Source organism: Monodelphis domestica, chromosome 3 (genome assembly GCF_027887165.1).
Source record: "Monodelphis domestica isolate mMonDom1 chromosome 3, mMonDom1.pri, whole genome shotgun sequence".
NCBI lineage: Eukaryota > Metazoa > Chordata > Mammalia > Didelphimorphia > Didelphidae > Monodelphis > Monodelphis domestica.
In genome coordinates this window covers 93740462-93756558 of record NC_077229.1, presented here as the reverse complement: position 1 = coordinate 93756558, position 16097 = coordinate 93740462, and the positions used below count along the sequence as shown (strand labels likewise).

Genomic DNA, 16097 nt, shown 5'->3' with positions numbered 1-16097 from the left:
ACTCAGAGGCAGTCCTTTCATCTCCCTGATCTTTATCTACCAAGTAGGGATAATGAAATTTGCACTAACTCTTTCCTGGAATTCATGTAAGGTTCAAATGGAAGACAATGTGTTATGGGGGCCACTAGGTGATTCAGTGGATGAAGTGTCAGGGCTGGAAACAGGAAGTTTTAGGTTCAAATCAGGTCTCAGATACTTCCAAGCTGTGCAACCCTGAGCAAGTCACTTAACTTCAGTTGTCAATTCCATTACTACTCCTCCGTCTTAGAATCAATAATTAGTATTGACTCTAAGGCCAAAAGTAAGGGTTGGTTATATGCTATACTCATTCTGTTATGAACCTTAGAAATTAAAGCTAGGATGATCAGGTAGAAAACTGTGGTCTCCAGGACTTCAATCCACACACAAAAAATAAATAAACATGTCATCATAAACAGAACATTGGCCTTAGGTTCAGGAATACCAGAATGTCCCAGTTCTACATTTTTTCTGTGTGACCCTTTAAAGATGACCACCAGTCAGAGACAATGTGACTGAATGGCTAAAGCCAGAAGACTTAGAGACAGGAAGGCTGAGGTTCTACGTTTGGTTGTCATTTATTAAATGTGAGGTCCTAAACAAGTCATTCCTCTGGTCCTGTTTCTTTATCTGTTAGTAACAGGTATCTTTTATTAAAAATCCAAGATTTTGAAATTTTATTCAAGAAAGATCCTCAAGGAAAGAAGCTTGCTAACTCCTAAATCCAGAGAATGAATAGTTGCAGAAAGATGCCAGAAAATCTACACTATATCAAGAAGATCCAGAACGAACTTTGGGTGTAGTTAATTGAACTGAAGTTTGATTGAACATTTATTTGAATGTATACTCTTATGCCAAAAGGGGACTACCCCCTAATTGTTTTTTTTCAATGTGCCCAGCAAACATTGGTTTTCCTGTCTGTCTTTCTTCTATTTCCCTCTTCTATCTAACTATTATAGTTTCCTCTTAGAAGGTGAAATTTTGTATGCACCTGCAGTTAGAAAATTTGGAGGTGCAGGATAATTATATTTAGTGATCAATTGGGGAGACTAGTCTCCCAATCATCATCAGAGGGGATTGTGAATTTTAGATTTATTCCACCCTGCTTAGTCTAACAAAATAGGGATGTCTACACCCCTACTTAAGGACCAAGTATTGAGAAGGATGGCCTATGACAGATATGTGCTAGCAAATGACAAATCAGAAACAACTGACAGACCCCTGGGCTGTCCTAAGTTAAGCTTAAGCTACCATTGGTACATGTGAGACGCAGGAAAGTGATGTAAAAATTGTCAATATATTTGGCGTCACTTCCTCTCTCTGGCCTCTTTGCACAGAGAGGTGGCTGGCGGCAGCATGCTGAGCATCTTGGCATCTTGACGTGGCGGCAGCTATTGTCTGGGTTTGGTGGTGAGTGTCCTTGATACACTACTGGAAGAAGCTTAGTAACCTAGTTCAGGTGAGGTGTCTTCTCTGAGCTCTCTCAGAGTTTAGGCTGAGTCCTTTCTCCTTTACCTTCCAAAATAATATCCTCTTAGGAAGCCTCTAATCTTCTGAAAAGACCTTGTGGTGGAGATCTTTGAAACTCCCCCTGGCACAGGCTAGGTCAGAAATATCCTATACCTTTTCCCCCTCTCTTCTTCTTAATTCCTTCCCTCTATATTAATTAAATCACCATAAAATTTCCAAACTGACTTGGGCATTCTATTTGGGATTTTCCCTGGTGACCAATTAAATTTAGATTAAGTCACAATCCTAAAATTTCCCCTTACAAGGGAGAGGAGGGGAACTGGTTAATGAGGGTCCAAACCCTAGAACATGGTAGGTATTCTCTGCTTCTTGTTAACTCAAGTGGATTATTATGCATGCTCTAAAGACTGGTCAATGCTGGGCCTGGAGTTAAGAAGACTCATCCTCCTGAGTTCAGATCTGGCCTCAGATACTTACTAGCTATGTGACTCTGGGCAAGTGACTTAAACTTGTTTGCCTCAATTTCCTAATCAGTAAAATGAGCTGGAGAAGGAAGTGGTAAACCCCTCCACTATCTTTGCTAAGAAAACCCCAAATAGGATCAGAAAGAATCAGACACAATTGAAAACAACTGAACAATAAAAGACTAGTCAGGGGCAAAGCAAAGATGGCAGCTTAGTAGCAGCAAAAGCTGAAACCACTCTAATAATCCTTCCATACCTTCCTGGAGCCCTAGTCATGATTACACAGGATCTGGCAGCTTCCACATTGAAGGAACAGAAGGCTTGGAAGATGATATTCCAGAAGGCAAGGAAACTGGCTTTATAACCAAGAATCACGTATCCATCAAAACTGACTATATTCTTTCAGGGGGAGATATGAATATTTAATAAAATAGAAGATTTCCAAGCATTCCTAAAGAAAAGACCATACTTAAACGGCAAAATTGATATCCAAATACAAGGGCTACAATAAGGTCAAGTTGTTTGTATGTCTATATGGAATAATGATATCTTTAACTCTTAAAAATTGTTATAATTATCACAGTAGTTAGAAGTATACATCGCCAGAAGGCATAGTAGTAAGCTGTTTAGGATGATTTTTTTAAATCTAAGGGTGAAAAAATGAATTGCACTAAGAGAAATGGGAAGTGAGAAGCAAAATGGGGTAAACTATATCACATAAAGAGAGGTAGGTGGAAAAAAACTATTATAGTAGAGGAGAGAATGAAGGTGGTGATGGGTAGTTCTTAAACCTTACTCTTACTGGAATTGGCTCAGAGAGCGAAGAGTAGCCAGATTCATTGGGGTATAGAATCCTGTCTTACCTTATAAAGAAGTAGAAAGGGAATATGAAAGGGGATGGTGTAGATGGGAGTAATATAAGGGAGGGAGAAGTTGGGGGCAGTGTGATTAAAAGACTCTATAGAGAAGTAGTAAGGGAATAAGAAGGCTGATGGTGGGAAGGTGAGTAATATAAGGGATGGGGTATGCAGGGAGTGATTAAAAGCAAAACACTGGTATGAAGAGAAAGAGTAGAAAGAGAAAGGGCAGGAATAAAAGAGGAAATCAAGATGGAGGAGAATTCACAGATGGTAATTATAATTATGAAAATAAATGGGATGAACTAAAAAACCAGAATCCTACCATATGTTGTTTACAAGAAATAAATCTGAGGCAGGTAGACACACACAGAGTAAAAGTAAGAACCTAGAGTCTATTGGGCTTTAACTGAGGCAAAAAATCAGGGGTAGAAATCATGATCTTGGACAAAGCTAAAGTAAAAACAGATCTGATGAAAAGAGATAAGGAAAGTAATTACATCTTGATAAGAGGCAGTATAGACAATAAAGCAATCTCAGTACTTAACATATATACACCAAATGGTATAGCATCCAGATTTCTAAAGGAGAAACTAAAGGAACTTAAGGAGGAAATAGACAATAAAGCTATACTAGTGGGGGACCTTAACCTTCTCCTATCAGAACTAGATATATCTAACAAAAATGTAAATAAGAAAGAGGTAAAGGAAGTAAATGAAATTTTAGAAAAGTTAGATTTAATAGATATCTGGAGAATATTGAAGGATAAAAAGAAATATACCTTTTTTCAGTAGCATATGGTCCATATACAAAAATTGACCCTGTACAAGGGCATTAAAAACTTCACAACCAAATGCAGAAAAGCAAAAATAATAAATGAAAGTTTTTCAGATTAAAATGCCATAAAATTATAATGTGTAAGGGTTTGTGGAAAGGCAAATTAAAAATTAATTAGAAATGAAATAATCAAATTCTTCAAAACAAGTGGATCAAAGAACAAATCATAGAAACAATCACCAATTTCAATGAAAAGACTGACAATAAGGAGACAATATATCAAAACTTATGGGATATAGCCAAAGCAGTACTCAGGGGAAAATTTATATCCCTGAGTGCTTATATCAATAAAAGAGAAAAGGTAGATTCGTGAATTGGGCATGCAACTAAAAAAAAAACCTAGAAAAAGAACAAATTAAAAATCCCCAATTAAGGACTAAATTATAAACTCTAAAAATCAAAGGAGAAATTAATAAAATTGAAATTAAAAGAACTATTGAATTAGTAAATCAGACTAAGAACTGATTCTATGAAAAAGGCAACTAAAATAGAGGTAACACTGGTAAATTTGATTTTAAAAAGAAGAGAATCAAATTACCAATATCAAAAACGAAAAGAGTGATTTAACCTCTAATGAAGAAGAAATTAAGGCAATTATTAGGAGTCATTTTACCCAATTATATGGCAATAAATCTGATAATCTAGGTGAGATGGATGAACATTTACAAAAATATAAATTGGCTAGATTAACAAAAGAGGAAATAGCATACTTAAATAATCCCATCTCAGAAAAAATAAATTGAACCTCCCCCCAAAAAATAACCCAGGGCCATATAGAATACAGATTGTGTATAAAATCTTTTGGTTTTATGTTACTTTTATTTCTAAACATAACTCTTTGCCTTCTTCTCTACTGAGAGTTATACTTTATAAACAAACAATTAAAAAGAGATAATGAGAAAACAGTTCTGGGAAAAAAGGGGGGGGAGACCTGTTTGTACAAAAATATTTATAGTTGCTCTTTTTGTAGTGGCAAAGAATTGGAAACCAAAGGGATGTCTCTCATTTGGGGATTGGCTGACCAAATTGTGGTATATGATAGTGATAGAATACTATTGTGCTATAAGGAATGATGAACAGAATTATTTCAGATAGAGCTGGAAAGACCTACATGAACTAATGCAGAATGAAATGAGCAAAACCAGGAGAACATTACATACAGTAACTGCAATATTGTGGAAAGATCAAATGGGATAGACTTTGCTACTAACAGGAATACAGTGATCCAGACAATTCTGAGGACTTATAAAAAAGAATGCTATCCACCTCCAGAGAAGGAACTGTTGGAGTAGAAATGCAGATGAAAAATATGACTTGTCACTTGTTTATTTGGGTATATGTTTGGGGGTTTTGGTTTTATAGATTGTTCACCTACACAAATGAATAATATAGTGATAAAATTAAAATAAAAATTTCAAAAATAGGAAAAATTAAATAAAAGACTAGTCCCTTATTGTAGCTCATTGGGGATTGTCTCATTCCTGAGGCCAATTCACAAGGATAATTTATATGCTCTCTAGGTTCTCATTAGCCAGGCTTCATGGATACTGGACATACTCCAAAGAGTGATTATTCACTGGCCAATCCACATGGATATTGTACATATTCTGTGGATTGGGCTCTCCTTAACCAATCCTCTTATTACATAAAAAAATAGCAATATGTATAGCTCTTATCTCACTGGGTTGTTATACAGATCAAATGATGTAATATAAAATGCTTAGAAAACCTTTTGGTCCTTCTAAAAGGATAGTTATTAGTAGCAATCTTTTTTTTAAACCCTTACTTTCAGTCTTAAAATCCATACTGTGAATTGGTTTCAAGGCAGAAGAGTGGTAAGGGCTAGGCAGTGGGGGTTAAGTGACTTGCTCAAGATCACACAGCTAGGAAGTGTCTGAGGTCAAAGTTGAACCCAGGACCTCCCATCTCTGGGCCTGACTCTCAATTCACTGAGTCACCTAGCTGCTCCCATTAGTAGGAGTCTTGTTGCCAAACCTCATCAGTGAAATAAAGTGATAGACTAGGACCATGATGGCGAGCCCATGGGACACATGCCAAATAGGACACACAGAGGCCTCTCTGTAGGCTCCCTGTAGTCACCACCTGCCAGAGTTAGTTACTAAAAAGACAAAGGAACTGTTCTCTCCCACTTTCCATGTGCCTAAGGCCATTCCTCACTTCAACTGCCCCTCTGTCCAAAAGCCAATGGGAGTGCTTCCTCCCTCTCCTGTCTGGAGTAAGGTGCTGGGTGGTGGCACACATTAGTTGAATCACAATGGTGAAGATCAAATGGTCCTCTTACTATTTTATCTCCTTTAGACAATCTCAAACCCTTTACTAGAGTCCCCCAAAGACTTGACCTACCTGATAATATGCCTGAGGATACAGATTCTTTTATGGTACTGGACTCAATCTTCATTGAATCTCCTTTGACTGAGAAAGTCAAGGCTACATTTTCCACCAGGATGTCTTCTTGGATGACTTTGCTCCTAATCTCTAGAAAGGGAGGGAAGAGCTCAAGTTGGATAATATCTACCAGCAATGCAATTCTCTGAATGCTCCAAAGAATTGTCTCTGCAGTTCCAAGAAAAAGACATACTATTGTATAGTGGATATACCTCAAGATTTGGAGTCAGAAGAACCTGGGCTAAAATCCTAGCCTTGCCAATGTGACCTTGGCAAAGTGTGTATGACCTAGGGCAATCCACTTAATCTCTCTGTGCCTCAATTTCCATCTTTGTAAAACGAGGTGATTTTGATTAGATAGCCTTTAAAGACCTTTAAAGCTCTAAAATCTATAATTTTAGGACTCATATTTTCAGTAAAAGGGGGGTATTGGAGGGTCAGCTTATGTCTGAGAATGGATTTCAGAGGGATTGAATTTTCTTTTAATTAATTAATTTAGTCAATATAGAACATTATTCCTTGGTTACAAGAACCATATTATTTCCCTCCCTCCCCTCTTCCCACCCTTCCTGTAGCTGATGCGCAATTCCACTGGGTATTACATGTATCCTTGATCAAAACCTATTTCCATGTTGTTGGTGTTTGCATTAGGATGTCCATTTAGAGTCTACATCCCCAACCATATTCCCTTGACCCATGTGATCAAGCAGTTGTTTTTCTTCTGTGTTTCTACTCCCACAGTTTTTCCTCTGAATGTGGATAGCATCTTTCTCACAGATCCCTCAGAGTTGTTCAGGATCATTGCAATCCTGCTAGTAGAGAAGTCCATTGCATTCGATTGTACCACAGTGTGTAAAAATGGAGACTTGAACTGGGACTCCAATTCCCAGAAGTCCTTGGACATTTCCCAGGATGCTTTGTAATCTCACTGAGATCCTCACACGGGCGGAACCAAAAGTTCTATTTAACTGGTTGTAAAAGCCTACTGAACTCTTTTCCTGTTTCTGCTTACAAGCAGAGGGGTCTATCATGATGTAGGTGACATTGAATGGGCCTCTTGGCCCACCTAGACACATGCTTTCTTACTTGTATTTTCTCAAACTCTTAATCTTAAATAAACCTCATAAAATATAATACTCCTTGACAGAGAAACTAATTTTTACCTGCCACAGCTTAAGCCCAAAAATTTTAATCATAACAAGTGTATCAGTCTCTGTGTACAATGTTCTCCTGGTTCTGCTCCTTTCACTCTGCATCAATTCCTGGAGGTCATTCCAATAGGGATTGAATTTTTAAATTCAAGGGAAAAGTCCAAGACAGCAGAGACATGAGGACAGATGCTGGAGGAGGGAAGCTACAGAAGACTTTCAAACTTAAAGGATTGACCTTTGAGGAGGCAGCATAGTGGGAAGAAGCTGGATCTAAAATAAAAACACTGCACCTAGATATAATAACATTTGATTTTGTATCACTGATGCACTTCCTTTGTATTATTGTATACTGTAGTTTATCTAGGTTTTTATTGAGCTTGAGAAGAACACTGTTTTATATAAACTTTGTGTTTTCTTCAGAGGCTAGCAAAAGGTTCTGCATGTGGCTTATAGAATGAATATATGAAGAAAGAGAGAAAGAGAAAGAGGGAAGGAAGGAGGGAGGAAGGGAGGGAGGAAAGAAGGAAAAAAGGAAGTAGGTTTCAACTTGTCAATGATAGTGTTACTCACCTAGATATTCAGTAGTCACTGTCTCATTCATTTTTCCAGAGGGACTGGCCAAAGCTGCCAATGTAGCACTCTCCACACTGTCCAGAAAAACTGTTGCCACAGTTGAGGTCTCCTTCTGACTCAGCTTGTGCCAAGTGGATGTCTCTTTGAGGACAGATGCAAAATTTCCAGCAGCTTTCTGACAGAAGAAGACACACTTGCTGAATTTTATGTAGTGAAAAGAGCCAAGAGTACACAAAATTCCACTCAGTGACATCTAAACTTAACCACAAAGACAAGAGATAGGGACTCAGGAAGGGATTCCTCCTCCTCCTGCTTTCCTCTGCCTTCACTGTCATCCCAAAGGTTAATCGTGATCAACTTCCATTAAGGTAATGACCAAACTTAGGGGCTCAGAGAAGACTTTGTAGAAGCAGGGGATTATGGGTATGGAATATTTCATATACTGTCAGATTCAGTTAATGCTGAATTGCTTCCCTCACCCTTTTCTTTTTTCATTCTGTGTTATAAGGGATTATTTGTTAGACAGCAAAGGAGGGATGGATTTATTTGAAAATGTAAGTAATGTAAAGACCAAAGAACCACACAAATGTTTAAATAATAATTAAGACAAATTCAGTTGGGATGGAGGTAGGGAATGGAATCCATTACTAGTGACTTAGGGAATAGGATCTCAAGAGTTGGAAGAGACATCAGAAGTCACATAGTCCGACCCATGGATTTTGGACATTGCATGATATTTCTGCTCCCTCCAACACTTGTCTTTGCTGGGATGGAAAAATGCTGCTTATGGAAGGAGGGAAGGAGAGAGACAGGTCTACCTGACAAGGAAGTAAGGAAGGGGAAAGAACACTGAGGAATCAAATCTGAAGTATTTGAATTGATTGGAGAGGGGTCTGGATGGGAGAGGTTGTGGAAACTGCAGTCCACCTTTCCTGTAGATTTTGGACCCTGAAAGTCTTCTTCCCCTATTCCTCTGGAAAATTCCCAGAGCATCACCTCACCTCACCTCCTCCTACTTTGCTTTAGTACAGTACATGTTAAGTTTTTACACTCTCAGTTTCCAACCCTAGAGCAGTCTTAGTTGCTCCACATTAGTTTCAGCTCTAGCCAGCCAGTACTGAGTTTCTTTGTCTTGGTTTTAATGAACTCCCATACTGCTGACTTCTCTGAATGAACTCTTACCTGTAGAGACACAGTGATGGTCTTATTCTCACAAGTATCTTCCAGAACATTGAAGGTAGAATTCATTAGCATACAGAAGGGAATCTGTGCCAAAAGAGGTAAAAGTACAAAGTTCTGTTAAAGTAGTGATCTCTAGAACTTTGGAGCCTTCAGTCCAACTAGTCAACAATGTGAAGAACCCTGGGGTTCAAGTCAGAGGACTTGGGTTCAAATCCCAACTGCCCATCATTGGAATAGCCCTTGACCTCTCATTGACATAAGACTATTGTTTTGTTCATTTATTTGTTTGTAATTTACCAATTACATGTAGTAGTAAATTTCCACAAAAGTTTTCCAAAATTATATAATCCAAATTGTCTCCCTCCTAGGAGAAACACAGAAGAAAAACAACTGCTTGATCACAAGGGTGGATGGGGATATGACTGGGGATGTAGACTCTAAACAAGCACCCTAGTGCAAAATCAATAATATGGAAATAGGTCTTGATCAATGATACATGTAAAACCCAGCAGAACTGTGTGTTGGCTATGGGAGGAGGGTAGGAGGAGGAAGGAAGGAAAAGAACATGAATCATGTAACCATGGGAAAATATTCTAAATTAATTAATTAAATAAAATTTTCAAAATTAATAAAAAATTGTCTCCCTCCCCCATCCCAAAGCTGGAAAGCAATTCAATCCAGATTATATGTGTATTATCACACAAAACAGGTGTCCATATTGTCATAATAAGACTTTAGAGAGAAAAGTTAAGAGAAAATCTTATTCAAAGAAGTCAAAGCTCACTGTCTGATCAAAGCTAGAGTTTTGTGACTTATCAAACACATGTGTAAACTCTCTCCAAACCAGCAAAACTGTATAAACAAGATCTAAGTGGGAGAACTTATACAAATCATAAATAACAAAATACGTAAGCTTCTTGGAGCGATTTACTTTTGCATTGATAGTCATCGATCCTTCCCCAAGAGTTAACATGGGCTCAGGGGCTTTGACACTGACCCATCACATTGCCAGAAGGCCAAGACAGCTATCTGTCTAGTAGTTCCCCCTTCCATCATCACTACTCTTGCTTTCCTCTGAGATTACCTCTTAACTCTGCATATATCCTATATGTACAGCACATATACAGTATCTATATTACTTATTTGAATGTGAGTTCCCTGACGGCAAGGATTGTTTTGACTTTCTTTGTATTCTTAAGAATTTAGCACATAGTAAATGATCGATAAGTGTTTGTTGAGTTGATTTGTCTTGCCTGTCCTTCAGGATCTAGTAACAATAAACTATGAGAGTCCCTCAGCCTTTGACTCGAGCCCACCGACAGGAATACGGAAGACTTCAGAAGATATCAAGGATGAGGGACAAGCTAAGTAGCACAATGGATAGAGAGTCCAGCCTAGAGACAAGAGGTTTGGGTTCAAATCTGACCCAGACACTTCCCAGCTGTGTGATCCTGGGCAAGTCCCTTAACCCCAATTGCCTATCCTTTCCCCTTCTTCTTCCTTATAATCAATACTTAGTATCAATTCTAGGACAAGTTAAGTTTTTTTAAAAAAGATAAAAATGTTGCTGAACTTCTGACAGTCATCACTAGCCAGTCCTTTAATGTATTCTGCACCTAATACCTCATACAGCTTCTAATACAGCCCAGCCAATAAGATGTTATCCAAGGGCACTCACAGTACAAAGAAACATGGATCCAAGAGAGGCAAGGAAAAATCCACGTCTCTATAGTCTGTACAGCAGGATTTCTTTGCCTTGATGATAGCTTACCTAGGCCTTTTGCTCTTCTTCATTCTTCTTTTTTTTTAAACCCTTATCTTCTGTCTTGAAATCCTGTTCATTTCTTTTTTTTTTTTTTTTTAATTTAAAAACTCTTAACTTCCATCTTGGAATCAAAGTTGTGTATTGGTTCCAAGGCAGAAGAAAGGTATGGGCGAGGCAATGGGGGTTAAGTGACTTGCCCAGGGTCACACAGCTAGGAAGTATCTGAGGTCACATTTAAATCTAGGACCTCCCATCTCTACTCCTGGTGCTTTATCCACTGAGCCACCCAGCTGCCCTCCTCACCTTCATTCTGAAACACTCAACTTAACCACTCTCATGAGTGGTTCGGTTTCTCTTTCTTTTTATCTACTAAGAGCCATGGAAAGTCTGGTCCCCTCATTAGGCCTTGGAGCAGCAGCTAAGTGGTTCAATCAATAGAGCTCTGGGCCTGGAATCAGAAAGATCTGAGTTCAAATCCAGCCTTACTATTGTGAACTCTGGGTAAGTCACCGCCTTAATCCATGGAGAAGGAAATGGCAAACCACTCCAGTACCTTTGTCAGCAAAAAAACTCCAGAGCATATTGGCTTGCTATGGTCACAAAGAACTACACAATAGCTGCCCCACTTCCTCAGAGATCTTCTGGTCCACCTCCCAAATACAGCCTTCATTTGGAGCCAAATCCTGCCCTCTTATCCCCTCTCCTCCACACCCACTAGGGTTTTGCTTCTGGCTCTAGAATAATTCCCTGTAAAGCAGCAAAGGACCACAAGATCATTTTTTAAGGAAAATCCTCACTTACATATTTGGGGAGCACAGGGTGAGTTGAATTGCTCTGACAATACTTCATTTGTTCCTGGTCCACCAAGTCTGCTTTACACATGATAGGAGCTCCTAGGAGGCCCAAAATAAATGTGTTTATGCTTCAGCAAGATGAGCTGTAATTAAAGGTCCCAAAGCATCAGACAGTCCAAGTTATGGTGGAAATGAGGGTGGCCGTGGGTTGGGGCAGGGAAGGGAAGAGAAAGAGAGAAACAGCACAAACCTTACCATGTAATTAGGCACTACTTGGCACATAATTGCCCTTACCCACAGCTCTCAGCCAAGCTATGAGTTCTGTATCAATATTGTGGGAAGAATGTTCTAGTGGAATCCTAAAGGCTTGGATTCAAATTCCAGTTCTGACACTTGCCAGATCATGGATACATCACTTTATCTTTCTGAGTTCAAGTTTCTGCATCTTTAAAATAGGTATAATTTCCCACCAGCTGCTCTGCTTGGTTTTAACTCCTCCTATATCATTTTTTCCTCCAGGATAAACTCTCTGTCAGAGATCTCTAGCACAGATATTTCTCTAGCTCTAGGACTCATTACCTTCTCACTTCCCTCAATTGCCTCTCCCTTCGGACTGGAGGACTGGAGAATAAAACAAAGCAGCTCTTTCCAAACCCCCCCTTTACAGAGGGTTCAGAATTTCCAACCAGCTCTTCATTTCCCAACAGCGGCTCTGCTTACCCAAATCCAAGAATATCCCTGTGCCAGGCACCCTCTGGAGCACTGCACCCCTTCCCCTTTTCAGTTTCCTTTCGTCAATTGTCTTCCCTGGTTAGATTTCAGATCCTTGAGGGCAGAGATTGCCTTTCTGTTTCTTAAGTGTACCCCACTGTTTAACACAGTGCCTGGGCCCATAGTAGGTGCTTAATTTGTTAAAATGTTCATTGACCACTGAGGTCCATTTCATTTGGTAAAACACTTTGCAAACCCTAGATCACTATATACATGAAAATTGTCATTGTTTTCCTTGGGAAAAAAAGCCCTTTTTGAAATGGATTTGGCCATGTGATTCCCCTCCTCAAAAACCTTGGGTGGCTGCCTCTTGCCTCCAGGATACAGCAAAATACAGAATCTCAGCCCAGTATGCAATGACCCATAATCTGGGTCCAAACTACCTTTAGGAAGGGCATAGACAAAATAGGCGCAATGGACAGAAAACCAGCCTGAGGATATTTTTTAGCAGTTAGTCGTCTTCAATCCCTTTTTGGTAACAGGTAAACTGGATTACTAGCTATTTGATTGGATCCATTTTTCATGTTCTACCTCCATACTGTCCCTCATGCATTAAACACACTCTTCACACCTCTACACCTCGGAATCTTTTTCTTCCTTCAAGGCTTAGGACTTATTTTCTCACATCTCCTTCTGTGTACCTAGTTCTTACATGTTATCTCTCCATTAGAATGCAAGCTCCTTGAGAACAGGGGTTTGTTTCCTTTTCTTTGCATCCCCAATAATCAGCACAGCGCTTGGCACATACTAGATGCTTCATAAATGTTAGCTGACTGACAAGTCTAACCTCAAACTTTTTAAAATGGGGAAACAAGGGTCTAGAGAGGAGGAATGAGAGAATAAAGGTTTTAAAAACAAACTTCTAGATGGGTCTGAGGCTAGGATTCCCTTTCTGTTTGGGACCGTTTCCTTTAGGAATTTTCCCCTATACATCAAGAATCAAGGGGCAGCTAGGTGGTTCAGTGAATAGAATACCAGACCTAGAAATCTGAAGTCCTGGGTTCAAATTTGACCTCAGACATTTGTTAGTTGTGTGACAGAGGGCAAAATACTTAACTTCTATTATTTTGTCCTTACTCCATTTCTGCCTTGGAATAGATACTCAGTAGGAATTGTAGGACAGAAGGTATAGATTTTTATCTTCAAAACCCTATGAGGTAGGTGCCGTTATTATTCCCATTTTACAATTGGAAACACTGAGACACACAGAGGTTAAATGGTTTGTCTAGGGTCACACAGCTAGTAAGCATCTGAGGCCATATTTGAGCTCAGGTCTTCCTACCTCCAGGGCCAGGGCTCTCTGCTCTATGGAACCACTTAACTGCCTTACTAGATGTGACTTCATCAGTGTAGGGAACTCCACCCTCATCCCTCACCCCAAGACTCTCTCTACAAGGTCAATTTCTTCTCTGACCTTATAGTCTTCCAGATTTGCCTAATGCACTAAAATGTTGAAGAATTTGGCCACAATTACATCACATCAGCCAGTATGGAGGAGAGAATGGGGCGATTTCAGATCACGTCTTCTTACCTCTGAGGTTGGTTTTCTGTCCACTGTGCCTATTTTGTCCACGCCCTTCCTAAAATAGTGTACCCAGAATGGAGGAGAGGCTCGTTTTCTTTTAGTTCCCAACCAGGTCCTGGAATGAAGCTCCTCAGGTACTAGGTGTTCCAGGTCTGGATGGATGAGCTACAATTTGCCTCATCTAAGTGTCTATTTTATAGACCACAGCTCTAGCCTTCCTCTCTGCTTCCATCCCTCCAGCCCAGAGTCCTCAAGGTTTATTCCCTGCTCCTCTTTGCTCAGAGACAACACAAAGATCCCTTCACTCACTGTTGCACTGTGTTTCTTGGCCCCTGAAAGTCATTTCACCATTGTTCGACTTGTATCCACGATTGCAGGTGCAAAAATAGTTTCCTAGCCCATTGGTACAAGTAGCATGTTCTGGACAAGCTGTGGGGTCCAGGCATTCATCCACATCTGGGGAATGGAAGAGAAAACGCAGTCAAGTCCCATAAATCAATCATTATAACCAAATGTCAGAGAGGAGCCTATTAGGGAATAAATAATAGTAAGATTAGTACATGATAGCTGCCCAGAAAATATCCAGAATGTGACTGTATATTTTGTATATTTGTATATTCTTATCTCTTCTCCTACTCCTCCACCCCTTGCAAACCTGTTTGCCCTCCTTCCCTTCCCATAATAGCTAGAATTCTCTCTCAAGCCCTGAATTCTAGAGGTAACAGTACTGATTCTTCAGGGCAGCTAGGTGGTGCAGTGGATAGAGCACCTGGGCCTGGGCTCAAGAACACTTATCTTGATGAGTTCAAATTGGGCTTCAGAGACTTTTGAGTCATTCAAACCTTTTTGCCTCAGTTTCCTCAAATGAGCTGGAGAAGGAATGGCAAACCCCTCTAGTAACTTTGCCCAGAAAATTCCAAATGAGGCTACAACTAAACCAGTTCTGCCATTGGTCAGTCAGTACCTTAATCAGGTCACTGTCATTGTTATAGATGAAAAAGTTTTGATGCCTAATGCAAGTAGAAAAATAACTTTGTTTTTTGTTTTGTTTTGTTTTTTTTAAACCCTTACCTTCCGTCTTGGAATCAATACTGTGTATTGGCTCCAAGGCAGAAGAGTGGTAAGGGCTAGGCAATGGGGGTCAAGTGACTTGCCCAGGATCACACAGAATAACTTTGTTTTAATATTTCCTGTTAATATGCATGTGAAGAGTCAGCTTTAATGCATTTTGGAGACTCTAGTCAACAAGGTACAATAATTCCTCACTTGTATGAAAACAGTTTTAAAGAGGCAAAGAATGATTATATATTTAAAACCTAGAGAAAACTAAGGGAAAATTAAGAATTTCAAAGGCACCAAAGAGAAGGAAGATTATGTTGAGGACATCGGAGTACAGCAAAGCATGATGGTATGACAACTGATTTGCATATATGTTTTATGACCAAAAATGGGAGAAATCATATAAATAATTGGGGACTACTTCAATATTATAATGAGGGCAGCTGTGCTGTTGTGAGTTCCATCTTGATGGGACATCTCAACATTCAGGTAAGCAAATAATGCTTTGCTGTTTTCTGGCTTAAAAAGAATTAATATTTACATTCTAAATGCCCATATAAAGATTACGATTAAGGTGCAGCTAGGTGACTCAATGGTTATCAAGCCAGGACTGGAGACAGGAGTTTCCTGAATTCAAATCTGACCCCAGACACTTCCCAGCTCTGTGACCCTGGGCAAGTTACTTCATCCCAGTTGCCTAGCCCTTATTGCTCCTCTGCCTTGGAACTGACATGTCAGATCAATTTTAAGATGAAAGATAAAGACAAAAAAGGGTGATGGTTAACTTAAAAAGTTTATAAAGCCTATATTTTGAATGGAAAGGAGAAGATTTTTCCAGCTCAAGAGTAGAAAGGATTAAAAATAAAACAGTAACCAGGGAAATAATTCCATAAGGAGCAGAAGTTCCTGAGTGGAGCCTGTAGTCCCAAGATGTGAGTTATCCAACGCACTTGAGTTTTTCTACATCATGGGGTTCCCTGGAAGAGTGTGATCTGGGTTTACATATGTTTTGGGAGGGACCTTTTAAAAAAGTACTGTGATATATTTCCTTATTTACACATTTTAATATGTTAAGATCAATAGTATTACTTCTTTAACCTCACTATTAAGTAAATGTTTGTGCTAAAGATATAAAATTGCCATTAATCTAAGTCTCATTATACATACATCACACATTATGTAGGTGTACTGCCTTGTACGTGGTGGGATGTATAGATAAAAAACA

General features: G+C 39.2%; 1 protein-coding gene across 2 annotated transcripts in view; it reads right to left on the bottom strand.

Moving 5' to 3' along the window:
* The window catches only part of ADGRE1 (adhesion G protein-coupled receptor E1), a 64910-nt gene that overhangs the window by 33060 nt on the left and 15753 nt on the right, over positions 1-16097 (bottom strand). For both annotated transcript variants that reach the window (XM_056822574.1, XM_056822575.1), the window contains exons 7-11: positions 14123-14269; positions 11525-11616; positions 8959-9042; positions 7774-7951; positions 6011-6142 (exon numbers count right to left, since the gene is read on the bottom strand). In XM_056822574.1, coding sequence (XP_056678552.1) covers positions 6011-6142; positions 7774-7951; positions 8959-9042; positions 11525-11616; positions 14123-14269 — 633 coding nt within the window. The remainder of the gene's footprint in view (positions 1-6010; positions 6143-7773; positions 7952-8958; positions 9043-11524; positions 11617-14122; positions 14270-16097) is intronic.